This window comes from Dermacentor andersoni, chromosome 5 (genome assembly GCF_023375885.2).
Source record: "Dermacentor andersoni chromosome 5, qqDerAnde1_hic_scaffold, whole genome shotgun sequence".
Classification (NCBI taxonomy): Eukaryota; Metazoa; Arthropoda; class Arachnida; order Ixodida; family Ixodidae; genus Dermacentor; species Dermacentor andersoni.
In genome coordinates this window covers 63,308,722-63,323,026 of record NC_092818.1, presented here as the reverse complement: position 1 = coordinate 63,323,026, position 14,305 = coordinate 63,308,722, and the positions used below count along the sequence as shown (strand labels likewise).

At 46.2% G+C, this 14,305-nt stretch overlaps 1 protein-coding gene across 2 annotated transcripts in view; it reads right to left on the bottom strand.

Moving 5' to 3' along the window:
- LOC126530719 (nephrin-like) overlaps positions 1-14,305 on the bottom strand; it is a 323,184-nt gene that overhangs the window by 14,509 nt on the left and 294,370 nt on the right. For both annotated transcript variants that reach the window (XM_050177998.2, XM_050177999.2), the window contains exons 11-16: positions 10,446-10,599; positions 10,269-10,327; positions 9,312-9,558; positions 5,325-5,642; positions 3,057-3,338; positions 1,073-1,384 (exon numbers count right to left, since the gene is read on the bottom strand). In XM_050177998.2, the coding sequence (XP_050033955.1) occupies positions 1,073-1,384; positions 3,057-3,338; positions 5,325-5,642; positions 9,312-9,558; positions 10,269-10,327; positions 10,446-10,599 (1,372 nt within the window). The remainder of the gene's footprint in view (positions 1-1,072; positions 1,385-3,056; positions 3,339-5,324; positions 5,643-9,311; positions 9,559-10,268; positions 10,328-10,445; positions 10,600-14,305) is intronic.

The following is a 14,305-nucleotide window of genomic DNA, read 5'->3' as shown; positions in this document are numbered from 1 at the left end:
CCTACAAATAAGCAAACTGTATGGTCCACTGTTAAAGAGAGCTCCCATTTATTATTTCGCCACCAAAACAGCTAAATTGCTGCATGCAGACATGCGAAGCTACTCTTTAATTCATGTATGTCAGCCTGATACGTACTATAAGCCATTTCTTACTCTCAATCAAGCAGAAATGCTTCCGTTGTAGTGAATCTATTAAGAGCTGGATGCTCCCTCTAGGAGTGGATCGCACTGTGCTATTACTTTTAGCATGCTAAAAATAATGGCCTCGCCAAACTAAGCTCTTTTTACAGCAATAGCTTCCTTCTTTTTTCAATACCTGAAGCAAGGCACGATCCAGTAAAGCTCGAATAGGAGAGAGCTGTTTCTTGCCCAGTGTTCCCAATATTCCTCTCAGATCCTGTCTTTGCTAGACATGAAGGGAAAAGTTGCGTCTCCGCCTTCCTCACCACACCCGAGATGGAGAACACTGTGTACATTCGTTAAATGTCAAATACATTCATTAAATATCAGATTCTTTGCCAAGACCAACAGTAAAAAAAGTGAAAAAAGTGAAACAAAGTTTCAACACGTGGAGGTTCACACGCCGCTACTGAAGAACTAGTAGTGTCTCCTAGTACAGGGAACCACGTAATGACGCGGATTGTTATAGAATAAGCTACGGACCACGTAACGAGCCATGATACAAAAAATCGTAGCTGTTAAGAGCCAGAAAAAGGCTAAAATATGGATTACAGAGTAAAGTGACGTAGCAGATATATAATTAGATATTAAGAAAAAGGAACAGTATACCCCACAGGCCATGCAGTGCGTAGGGTACATAATCAGTGGTTTGTCAGGGTAATCAAACAGGTACCACGGGAGAAAAATGGAATTCAGTGGTACGATGCGATCATAAATTTGGAAGGTATAAATATATTACGGAGGATTGCAGGAATGGACATTTCATAGCCGTTTCTCCTGTTCGGGGTCAACGCAGGACCGACGAAAGTTCAGATCAATGGAAGATGCTTTCGTCTCCAGCGGTGGGCAAGGAACGCAAGGTGGTGGCGACGACTACGCGAAAGCCACTCACTGAGCGTGTCCAGGTGAACCTTGGCGCTGTCGAAGCCCAGCTCGTTCCGGGCCACGCACTCGTAGTGACCGTAGTCGGAGGACCGGATGAGCTTCACGTGAAGCGTGCTCTCGAAGGTCAGCAGGTCCACCTGGCGCACGGACACGTCGTACTTGTCCGGTTGCGGAGACGAAGCGGTGATGACGACGCCCTCGCGAGACCACGAGAACGTGGCGTTCGGCGCTGCCTGGGCGCGGCACACCAGCTCGGCCGTGCCACCTTCTTTGCCCGCTGCCTTCAGCTGCGGAGGACTCTGGTCGATCTCGGGCCGGACTGCGGAGAGAGCGGCGGCCACGGAAGTTGGAAACAGCGTACGGGCTTCCTATACTATCATGGAAGCATGAATGGGCATGGTGAAACGAAACGACATGGTACGCGACATGGAACGACATGGTGGCTGGTGGAATCAGGTTCGTTAATTTTACCCTTTATTCTCAGCCCATTATAGACCCTTAAAACGCGTGGTTCGCATTCGCAAACAATCGAGCGTGACAGAAACTTATTGCACTGAAGACTGATGCATATTCAGGCGACGTAACCTGCTCGAAAATGAGGGTTACCACCAATACCCCGGGGGCGTTAGTTATCTCCGCACGTTTTATGTTACTGTCCTCGCCACAATTTACAGAGACGATCGCTCGCAATCGCGATTGCGTGCTTTGACCCCAGACTTTTAACAGATGCAATTAATTCAGAATGCCGACATCACGAGCCATTGCAGCGGAGTGCGACGAGGGCACTGTTACAGTTTTTAAGGACGGCAGACTTGGACAAGCGGCTGTAGCCTGAGCTGATGTTTACAGTGCTATAAGTGCCACTGTGCTGTGCGGTGAAAGTACGCGGTGACAGTGACCGACTGTGATTGTGTAGCTGTGATCACTTTCTTTCTCTCTTTCTAATTTCCTATCACTTTACCACCCTCTCTCTCCAGCGTAGGGAAGCAAACGGGATCTTCCCCTCTCGTTAAGCTCCCTGCCTTTCCCCTTTCTTCTCTTTCTATTTCTACCAACCGCAATATCATTAACGCTTTTTGTATTATCCTTAAAGCTCAAGTCTTCGGCCAGAGAAACTGTATTCTTTATTTATCTCTAGACGGATACAGCAGCGACGTGTTAAAAAAAAATTGCTATATAGTTTCTTCCCTTGTTTGCGCACGGTAGGCGTGTATTGTGCTCTGCAAATTTTCTTCTATAACATCGCGTTCTCTGACATTCCGAATATAGTTTCGAACATAAGTACACAGCCCTTCCAATTATCGTAATGCCGGTGTCACACGTACACTTCTGATCGCGATCGGAGCCGATCCGGATCTGATTTCTTGATCGAGATCAACAATTATCGCTGCTACGCGGTCCAACGATCTGAATCCAGTAATTATTCTCCGCTGATGGTCTGCAAATCTCAGAACTGCACAATATATTGGGTATACACATTCAGTTTAGCAAAATATTCCACAGGATCCCGCAGGATCGCGATCACAAATGACCGTATAGAAGCACCTGATCTGGATCCAGCTCGATCCAGATCTACCCCGATCGCTATCAGAACTGTACGTGCGACACAGGCATAAGACACTGCTCTCTTGATTTAAATTTTTGGCGTTTGATTTAGTTCCATCGTGCTTTGGTAGTACCTCCTCGTGGCGTTAGCTTAGCAAGGAACGCATGCAAACTGTGCCGTAAATAGAAAATTTTTTGCCAGCCATCGGTGTGAGTATTTGTCGCGTACAGCTTGCATTCGTGATATGCATAATGGTTTGGTTCGTTGCCAAAGTTGCTTTCGAGTTGCCAACCAATACGGAGGAGCAATTCGAAACCCGAAAAGTCGAGTAGGCGTGTCGACGACGAAGACTTCAATTGCACGAAAGCAAGAACGTGATGTGATTAAAAAAGAGAGAGAGAGCCGGAGAGTAGGGGCAGAGGGGAAAGAAGACAAGCGAGCTCACATTTGACGATGAGGTTGGCGGTCATGACGGCCTCTTCGCCGATGCCGTTGTGGGCGACGCAGTCAAACGGGCCCGAATCTTCGCGCGACACGTTGTACACAGTGAAGATGGATCGCATGTCATCCTTGATCATCTGACGCGTGCGGCTCATGTCGAAGCCCGGCCGGCGCCAGGACACTGTGTCGTCGTTGAATGGCTTCGCGTCCACGTCGCACTCGAGCTGGGCGTTGGAGCCGGCGTCGATGATCACGGTCTCGGTGACAGCCTTGATCACTGCGCCGTCTGCACGACCATAAAAGGCAACGCTCAAGGGTCGAATGAGGGACGCGAGCAAGCAACTCACTCGATCATGAGGGTCTCAATAGTGTCATACAAGAAGGCGTGAAGATTCTTTCGCGTAAACTTTATTTGGTTATGCAGCATTGTTCACACAGTTTGCTATTGAAGATAGAGCCAACACTGTAACGTTCTGAAGTAAAACACTACACTGTACAGCTGCCACACTGTCTTGAGGAATCAAAGTTCAGCGTGTGGAATACAATTTTTTTAATTTTGTAATGATCTGTTTTCCTGAAATTATCCGTTCACTGACGGAACAATTTAACATTTTGCAGACGCCGTCGACATATGTTTTGGCAACGTCTCCAAAATTATGAGAAAGAAACTAGGCAAATAACTAAATAAATAAATCTCGCATAGAAACGCGCTCGGTGACCACACTTCCAAATTTACCTATGCGAGAAACAATAATTAAACAACTAAAAGTTGTGCAGTGCCGGTTGCTGTTCTTGCTTGGCGTGTCAATTCTTTCTTTATCTCTATTTTTTTCATTTGTTCGAAATATTTTCATTTCGTCCAACATTTGTGTTTTGATCCTAAACTTGCAAGGCACCAAATTGAATTCTTGACTTCCTTGTGATGTTTACAAGACGATTATTATGAGTATTACACAACGTGTGCTGATTATTAGTGTTAGCGTGTATTTTGTAGTAAGGCGCTCCCCTTTTGCCTTTGAGTGCGTTTGTGGACTTTATGATGCTTCTGTGCTGGTATATTTGTCCGCTGAAAAAACCATGTGCGTGCATGCTCGTATTCTCTTTCCTGCGCAACATTTATTGTCTTCCTACGGAGTCACCGGAGGCAACTAACTACAACCACCATCCCTTTTAAAGAAATGTGTTATAAAAAAATGTGTCTCACATCAGAAACAGACATGAAAGCAATACAGAAGCTTCAACAACTTCAGTGTGGACTAAGCCAATAAGTATAAAAAATAGGAGTAATAAGAATAAACTCGGTGTAAATTCGCAATTTATACCTCTTCAGTGTATCACCAGCGTAAGTGTTGCAAAGCGTTAGCCTACATAATGTTGCCACATACAACTCGATGTGGCAAGCGTATTATGCGGCAATTTAGTAAACCCAGTTGCAACTCTGTACAACTTACGAAATTAAATGCTTCTTTCCCTGGACATCGATTGCCCCCGTAGAAAAGATAAAGTGAAGCCCCTGGCGAATTGTCCATGTCTGATGCCGCTCCTGCGTAGATTTCTTTTTTCTGAGCCTATGTAATAAAGCTTGCTAATTGGACGACGAACACAGAGCCTTACTTCGTTTCTGAACCAAGCACTGCCTCGTTGTTCGCGAATTAGTCAGGTACTGATTGCGTCCGAAACTTAAAACTTGGCCAGCCTTATTCAGGGCAACGGAATTGAAACGCAGCTCAGCCACTTCACGAAGAAAAAAATTAAGCTGAGTTACAGTGCTTTCGGTGCGTAAGTCTGGGAAGAATGAAAAGATGGACTGGTTGACGACCCTTTATTGTGTATCATCTGCTAAACCTGACTGATGTTTGGCCTATAGTCGGCCTCCCATCCCAACTAGGGATATATTAGCGCGAAATACTTCCAAGCACCTTGTCTGTCTGTCTTTTTCTGTTTTCCTGCTACCATACCCCTAAACGTAAGACTGACTGGACACAAGAAAAATTCTATTTTGGGATATCATGTGCTTTATAAGCTTCTCGCTCTTCCAGATGGACGAGCACGTTTTGTGATCACTATTACATATTGATTAGTATTTACGCTTGCGTTCGCGGTTGCTCTCTGCCTGTTGTTGTTGTTGTTGTTGTTGTTGTTGTTGTTCCCGTCTACAAGTTGTGCTAGGGCAAGATAGAATCAAGAGCTCAGGACGAAATCGAACGCCGTAGTAACGCCTGACCCGCTACTGCCAGCACCCCGCGCCTGCGACGTGACGAGGGCCACTCACACTGGACGTTGATGAGGATGGACGCCTTCGTCGACCCTTCGCTGTTTGTGGCTTCGCACTCGTAGACGCCCCCGTCGCTGCGCTCCACGCCCGTTAGGTTAAGCAGCGGTCCGCTGGCGGACACACGCGCCGAGGGAGAGGAGGCGGAGCGGCTCGACGACCGCTCGGAGCTGCGAGCCGCGGGCAGCCGGCGGTCGCCTTTCTTCCACGTGTAGCTGACCGGCCGCGGGTTCGCCTGCGCCGTCAGGTTGATGACCAGCGAGCGGCCTTCGACGATGTCGAAGCGCTCCAGCGGACCGATCGAGAACTCGGGCTTGTCTGCGTGAGAAGGGCGGGGACGGAGGAGGAAGCACAAGGATGAGGAAGGTGCAAATCACCGAGTGAACTTACGAACAGCACCGCACAAAAAAAATAATTATAAGACAGAAAATTTTCCCTAAGGCACGTATTATATTGTCTCGGAACACGCTGTACCTAACGGAAGACATTTTTTTTTTTTTTTTTTAAGGCAAAAGACTTAAGTGGCTCACACCCTCGAAGACCTCTAAAAAAAAACACGTCGTCCGGTCCAACGGTACAAAAACTATCATCAGCAGCAGCAATGGCTTATCCCTCTCGTAATGCAGAGGCTACAAGCGCTCAGCAAAGTGAAGCGAACAGTGCGTGCATTTATTGAAATCGCTCATACAACACGCATAACAGCATACGTTCCAGTCGCCTGCTGAGAGGATGCAGCGTAAATTCAAAGAAAAACGTCGTTGGCGCGAGTCTGACCCCGCTATATAAGCGTTCAAGCCGCGGGTAAGCGTCCAAAACGAGTCCAAGAAGCTGAAGTGCGAAAGCAGCAACGCGACAGTGTCAAATGGCACCCAGCACGCCTTCGCCTTCACGTGTTACAGGAGTGTAACAAGCTGCCGAACTTTTTATTTTCTTTTCTATTCTAATTTGTTTTTGTCTTCTTTCTGTCTCTTTTTCCTCGTCATTAGCTTTTTCTTGCAGAACTAACGAAACCTTGCACGCGAGAAACCGGTGTATTTGCGATTGCGAAATGACCGCACCTCCTGCAGTTAAGTCTGTAGCGTAAGAATAAAATCCAGCAGTACTCTCTCATTGTGCATACATAAACTGCCGTTTTACAAAGGGTATTCGGTACTTACCGCGATGTATACATAGTGAAATGGAGCTAAATGACTTAAACACTTTCGTAGAGCAATTGAAGAACAGCTAGAAATAGCGTACGAGAATTTAATGCTGCCTAAGCGACCTACGCTATCGCAAACTGCATTCGAACACCAAAACTTCGATGTAAAGTGTTATTACATTACACAGAATGGAAGTGTTTTGAAGAGGTTCACTCACACTTCAACAATCGGCCAAGGAAACGCCAAGCAGAGATCTACTTCTGCAATGGTAAACGTCATTTTCGGGCAAACTGGTTCCGCAGCCGTCGTTCTAAAACCTAGGACTCACACTTCAGAACACCACAATGCGGATCAGATGCCGCAACGAAAGAACACACGAGTGTTACGGAAACGGCACTCGAGCCACCGTTTCCAGTAGGCAGAACGCTCCGCGGTGCAGAAGTGTCAACACTGCCCTTCCATAAAGATTGGCCTTGTCGTATGGCCTAATTTGTTTCATATTATTTCATTTCGCGTACTATGCAAATGCGGGAAACGGCTCGATCCGGCACTTTCCGCGTATCCGTCGCCCTGTTTTCCTGCGCACGTCCGACGAGTGAATGCTGCGAACTAACGATAACAAAACGAGCTACTCGAAACACCGCGCGTCGGCCGTTGTCAACGGCATCCGCTTCCCACCGAGAACGGGGCGCGCAAATGCAGTGCACTTCCCCCCTGCGATAGATAAATCCCTGACACTGACACTGCAACAGAGTTATAAAAAAAAAGAAGGGAATGCGAACTAAAGAAGCGCGACACGCATAAAATGAACACGCGATCTCGTCCCAGCATTCCACGGGTGCTAGGGAGAACGAGCGTTGACGTTAGTGCAACGCCGTCCCTGCCGCGGACACTTCCCCTTAGCGCGGCCCTTTTAGCGAAGTTTCATAGCACAAGTACGAAGGCCAGGGAAGTGCCAGGGAGGAGAGACTCGTGAAGCTATTTCGAGGTAACGCAGGAGGGGGGGAAGGGGGCGGGAGGCTCTCACTCGCGCGTGGCGTCTCGCTAAGAATGACCATCGCCGCTAACAGCCAGAACTTGGATACGTCCCGCAGGCCGCGAGCCATCCCAACGTGACGAGCAAAAAAGGCAAGCGCCGAAACGGCGTCGAAACAAACACAGAAGCGTCTACTTTTCATCCGACTGTTGTTTCGAAGGCAAGTGCCGTACGGAAATGCGTAGCCGCTTCCCGCTCGCCAGAGGGCGCATTCGTCTTGACCGCCGAGTGGCGCGCTAAGTGAGGCTAACGCCAGCAGCAAGCGGAGGTGCAGTTGCGCCATACTCTTTCCCGGGAGCCTGGCTCGACGTCTGTTTCCCTCCCGCGCATTTATTTCGCTCGCCGTCTGCTCCGGCGTTTCGCTTTATCGTCGACAGGGCCCCCAAAACCCAAACCCTCCGTAATTGCTGCTGTTTGCAGTTCGTTCGTTTATTTGTTCGCTAGAAAAAAAGTTTCCTTTCGCGGCACCACGCGAAGCGGGCACGAGATTGGCAAATGCACATCAGCATGCGGGTTGGTTAGTGCTGCACGCCTGCTTCCTGAACAAACGTGCGCGGGCATTCTTTTCAGCTTTCAAGCCCGGAGCCAGCCCCGTTGGCGCGTAATGCATTCTTCCCCTTTGTGCGTTGAAGCACTGCGGCGCTGCTCTGGAGACTTTTTCAGGAGGAGAACAAACAGCCCGGCTCGAACGCCTTTGAGGGTGGGCGCAGCCCCTTCACAATATGGGCGTATATGGGAAGCCGTGAGGGGAAGCCTTGGTTCCGACTTGGAATGGAAAGACGAAAGCGATGCCGGAGTTTGCGAACCAGGGAGTCGAGAACAAATCTCGTTGTTCTGGTTCAATGAACGCCGACGCGTTGCCATTGCCGACACCACCATTTCCCTCCCGTGCTCTCGACGTAATATGTTCGAGCTTCGCTATTTGCTGCTGAAGAAGGTCTCTCGTCCCACCTCGCAATGAAGTAGTGCCGAGTGAAGCCGCACGCGGGCACAAGTTTAGAAAAAAAATTGAAAGGGCCTTTAAATAGAAAGATGGAGAAAGAACCGCGCGTGTTGATGCTCTCCTGAAGTCATATTGACTGTGGTAAGTTATTCTGTTTCATTCTTGCGGTTTCAATGAAGCTAGGTTGAGGATAGACGTTAGAAGGTCGAAGTATCTCCAGATATGTGTCACTTTTGTTTACAAACTGCATCGGTTTGGTGATGCGGTTAAAGCGTAACAACAGGTTTGGATTGGTGGGACGTAACAAGGAAGAAAAAGAACAAGGCAGAACGAAGACAGAAGCAGTAGGTCATGCTGTTGGGCGACTTGGTTGAATGGCTGTGGCAACGAGGCTACATGGCTGGGAACCGAGCCCGCGACCTCGTGCTCCGCGTGAGGAACGCCACAGCCGCTGACCACCACCGCGGATACAAAAAAGGAATATATATATATATATATATATAACCTCATAGCGACGTCTGTGTTCTTGTTACCTTGAACCACTCTTTTCTGTAATGCTTTCAGGCCTGGAAGATGAATGAATGAATGAATGAATGAATGAATGAATGAATGAATGAATGAATGAATGAATGAATGAATGAATGGAAAAACATTTTATTAGCGGCCTATGTGCTGAACGTTACGCCCTCAAAGATATTAACATTTTGGTTGCTTGGCAAAGGCAGGATCAGAGTCATTTATTTCTTTTATTGTCGGGACTCTAATTGGGAACGAATGGCGTGGGGTTGTATGAGATGTGTGTCGATATAAGCTGGCTTCCCGAAAAGAAGCTTTCATAAACGTCCGTTGCGGACAAGCCCACTTACAGGTGACGTCGAGGAACACCGAGTCGTGCACGCTCAGCTGCAGCGCCTTGTTGGTGGCCTGGCACATGTAGTTGGCCTCGTTGTCGTCGGCGGTGACGTTCACCACCAAGACGCTCTTGGAGGCCTTGCCTCCGAACGGCGCGTCAACAGGCGGCTCCTCGGTCGCTCCGGAGAGCTGCAGGCCGTCCTTCCACCAACTGATCACGGAGGCCGGGTTGCTGGAGCCAGTCTCACAGGTCAGCGTGAGCTGTCCAGAGAAGGCGCACCAAGAAAGCGTTTAATGCCTTCTAATACTCGCCCAGTGATACTCCGCACTATTCTTTTGTCATATGGGGAACAAATGAATTTACTAGCTTGCCCGAAGAAATTCCTTACAAGAGTGATCGCACTCGCTTTAGTGATAACCTCTGTGAGGCAGTAAACAAATGGTAGCTTAATCCATGACTGCCCTCATAAATATTCATTATCCGGTTCAATCTCAATCTCTTCCATAAATGCGCTTGTTTTGCTTATGCTTAGGCTTGCTGCGCACTATGAAATTAATTATCTGTCTCTTGTTCGTGCTTTCTTTTTTTTTTTTTCTTGAATACGCTTTATGATTTTTGATTATGACAATTAGAATTCTTGTATTTCTTCATTTGCCCTTTCGTATGTATTGCCTTCGAGAAATGGACGTTTGCACTAAATGAAAAAGGAAGTCATCCAGCCAACTCACTTTAGGAACATGATGTTTCGAAGAAATGTAGATACAGAGAAACAAAGTACTCTCACGTCCGCCAGGGAGACGCTTTTTCGGGCAGGTAATATTCGAATAAGTTAAACATCTGTTATCTTCGGGAAATTATCCCGAGTTTCACAGCAGTCCCATCAGACAAGGATGTGGTTTTGTACGTCGATACCAAATCAGCGATGCACACATTCTTTCACAAAAAATGAGACTCGAGTCTCGATGCGTACCTTTTGTCCGGACCTCGGCTTTCGGGGTTTTATCTTGATAGTGACAGCAGGGGGTGGAACTGTGCGTGACAGTAAACACAGTGCGTTAGCTTCACAAAAACAGCGCTTCATGTGCGTCGGTGTAGCGGTAAGCGCTTCCGCAGTGACTGTATAGTGTAGTACGTCGAAGACACTTACAATGAACCGTGAGCTTGATGCTCGTTGTCAGGGCTTTCTTCGTTGCCGGGTTGGAGGCCTCGCAACGATACTCCGCTCCGTTGTCCGAGTCTTGCGCAACGATCGCCACTTCCGAGGTCACTGAATTTCCGTTAGCCTTCGAAGTAGACTCCACCTGGACACAGTTTCAAAGCAGCATTGAAATAGCTGACTCATTTGACTCAACTTGTGTCGCACGTTCCCTGCGTCTCGTTCACGTTGCTAGAAAACGAACGAAACACGCATCTTGCTGACGTATTGTTGCTCTGTGCTACGGTTTCATGCACATCTGCCCGAACCAAGCTTTTAAGAAACGAAAGACAACTCAAATGCAGCACAGGTAACAGAAATAAATTCCGCGTATCATTTCTATAATAATAACAATAATAATAATAATAACAATAATAATAATAATAATAATAATAACAATAATAATAATATAATCAGTCTATCTTTTATATCTGTGAAAGGAAAATCTGCGGTGAAACAAACGTCTTTTATGAACTTATTTCTTCTTCCCTCCACTACTGCTGCTAGACATTTTTGTTATTTATTTATTTATTTATTTATTTATTTATTTATTTATTTATTTATTTATTTATTTATTTATACACACTGCAGCGCAATAGGCGCTATTGCACGATTGGGTTAACAGAGGGAAATATACGATGACAAATATAGCAAATGACTCTTGGAGGCGGTAATGATCATTAGAATAGTTAACCACTTCGTATAGTACAAGTACATAGTCGTCGGCATAAAGACGAAGTTTAGAAGAGAAGTTGACAGGCAAATCATTTATGTAGACTAAGAAAAGCAGTGGCCCATGAACGGAGCCCCTGGGCACTTCGGATGTCAGGTGAAAAGCAGTAGAGTAGGTCGAGGAGGCGGAGGGAGGAGAGGGAAAACAAGGGATGTAAGGCCGAGACGCTAAGCAAATTAGGTGTCCGGTTTGCTACTCTGCACATGGAGATGAGGTAAGGGCAGAAAAGATAAGAAACCAAGAGAAGATTAAAAAAAAAGAACGTAATGCATCAGTTCACACTCTCTCTAGATCTTCAATAGGTCCCGCTTCTTTTAAAAAGCACACTAGCGCTTTTAAAGCACTTCGGGCCGACGTCAGTTGGTACCAAGGTCCAAGAATTCTGACTTCCGTAAGGGGACGGTTATCAGTCTTGTCTAGCGTAGTGCTGAGAACGTTTCTTTGTGCATTGTAACGACAACAATCACCCAGAAGGTGCGCTATCGCCTCTTTGCACACGCAAATTTCACATTCTGGATTTGTGGTCATTCCGATGAGGTACGCATTAGTAAAAGCTACCCCAAACCATAGGCAATAAATGAGAGTTACCTCCGGTTGAACTGTAAAAGCCGAACTGGCAGCGAAGTAAAAGGAAACTTGAAATCCAGTTAACTAGTTGAGCATTACTTAGTACAGTGTCAAGTTTAGCAAAGAGTTTAGAAAGTAATACTGCGTCAAATGCTCTCGCGAAATCTATACAAATAGCCTAAATCTGGTTGCCAACATCAAGGTTCAGCAAAATGCCATGTGTAAACTCAACTAACTGCGTTGTCCTCCTAAAACCGAGCCTAAACACACACTGTATATTAGATAGTAAGTTCTGTAATTGCAGAAAAAGCACGATTTGGTAATGAATTATATGTTCCAACATTTTGCGTTGCTGTGATGTCAAAGAATCAGTCAGTAGTTCCACAAATACTGTTTATCACCAGCTTTATAAAGAGGGAACACTTTAGCTAACTCCCATAAAGAAGGAAAAGTGGCAGACTCTAAAGACTTGTTGAATATGACTGTCAGATATCTTGATGACAACAAGGAGTAGTGAATCAAGAATGCATTGTGTATCCCGTCCGGACCGATGAATTTCTTGGTATACAAGCTTCATACAAGGTTATTAACACATTCGTTGCTTATGTCAATGTCACTGATTGCTTCGCAACAAACTATATTGGTGAGAGAACGGATAGAGTTGTTATCGGGGATAAACACGAACTGAAAATACTGGTCGAAAGCACCTTATGTTACTGACGGATCACTGATGACGTCATTATCAATTTTGAATAAAGTGGGTGAAGCATCGTGAGGTAACATAGAAGACCAAAATTTACAGGTGTTAATAATTAATGGGTCAGGCACTTGAACGCGAGAAAAGAAATCTTTCGCCATTTGCCGCTTAAAATTAAGTTCATTCTTTTCCTTCTTTGTGTCAAAAGCCATAAAAAAAAAGCTCGGGAAATAAAGGGGGAAAAAAGCAGCTACTGCTGTGCCACCCAAACAAATATAATATCCTCATCTCTTGTTCCCTTTAACTGCTAGCTATTCTGAAAGGAAAGCGCCTCCAATAACAAAAGATCGCTTCAGTGTTCTTTTTTAGTTTTTTTTTTGTGTCCCCACATAAGCTGCGAGCTAGGTGCGTACGGTTAGGAAAGCCGCTCTGACTAACAGAGGGACAGAGGCACATAGTGGGCAGTCAACCACAAAACTTTACGGAACGCGCGATCTGAGAAAAAGCTGAATATCTGCGCAGCCTCCCAAGGCAGCCTAGTATTCGCATCTACAACCTATACCAGTATATGCGAACAACATCGCGACGCTCGGTTTTAGTGACTGCTGTTACAGGCTGCTCGGAAGTTGAACGTTTTCCCGAGATCCCGTAGTCCGTAAACTGTTGTGCTTGACTGTACAAGATGGGCGCACCAAGACGCGTCCAAGGCAGCACCTGTCTTGTGCACTATGTGTCTCTGTCCCTGTGTATCTTTCGCGCTGCTTTTGCATTCGTTCGACCATGACCCAACGCGTCCAAACAAAAGTCCTGCCACGTGCGTACACCCGCTGAAACTGGGGACAGAATTGTGCGAACTCAAATTGCGTGTGTCCTGGTTTTATCACCACCGACGAGTGCACAAGGGACAATGTCGTCAAATTTCCTCCTTCTGACACATCCGGAACTTTGAAAGACTGCGCTTATGTCCTGCCGATGAAGAAAGTCTTGCAAATTCAAATTAATTTAGCAATTCAAAGCCTTTTCCTTTTTCTTTCTTTTTGCTGTCGGCGTAAGGTCTGACGGGCGCGCAATGTCATCCACCAAAAACAGCACGGACATAACACTTTAAACTAAATGCTAGAGGAAGATAAATTTCAGTACCGGGCAAAAAATTCCGTGCTAAAAATAAACTTCCTGTCATTACAAGTAATTTCTTGTTTCATCGCTCTTAACGAAAAACTTCCTTCCGTATGCTTAACGCGGCTCATTCTTAGCCACGGCGTAATACTTCGTTTATTGTCGACGAAGACATTGTTTCGATAAAAAAAGCTATGTGTACTTAGGAGCACTTGGTAGAAGTTTCCTATCCTATAGCTTCGTGTTTTCTGTGACGTAAGAGCAGAATATTACCTAAGCACAGTTACGTAATGCGGAAGTGCGTTACACATTACGTATGCATAAAACAGATGTAGATAGAGGCAAAAGTAAAATACAAATGCTATTGGATAACTGCCGTGCTTGTAAACTGATTGGCGACCATCTGGTTTAACGAAGCGGAGCCGCTATGCGTCTATTCTCGCAATATTTCCTCGTCCATGCCTCTCGTCTTTCCGTTACGACGTTAGGATAATATTTGCCGTTGCAAAGAAAGAGAAACAGAAAAAAAGAATACGTACTAAAAATTACAACTAGCGGTATAAGCGTCAGTAAGGGCCAAAACCGAGCAGGGCTCATCTGGCAGCTTATTCTGCGAGCTTCCTTTAATACTTCCGGACTGCGCTGCTGAACGAATTGCAACGAAGTAAATTTAGCTGCTCTTTACTGCATATGAGACAG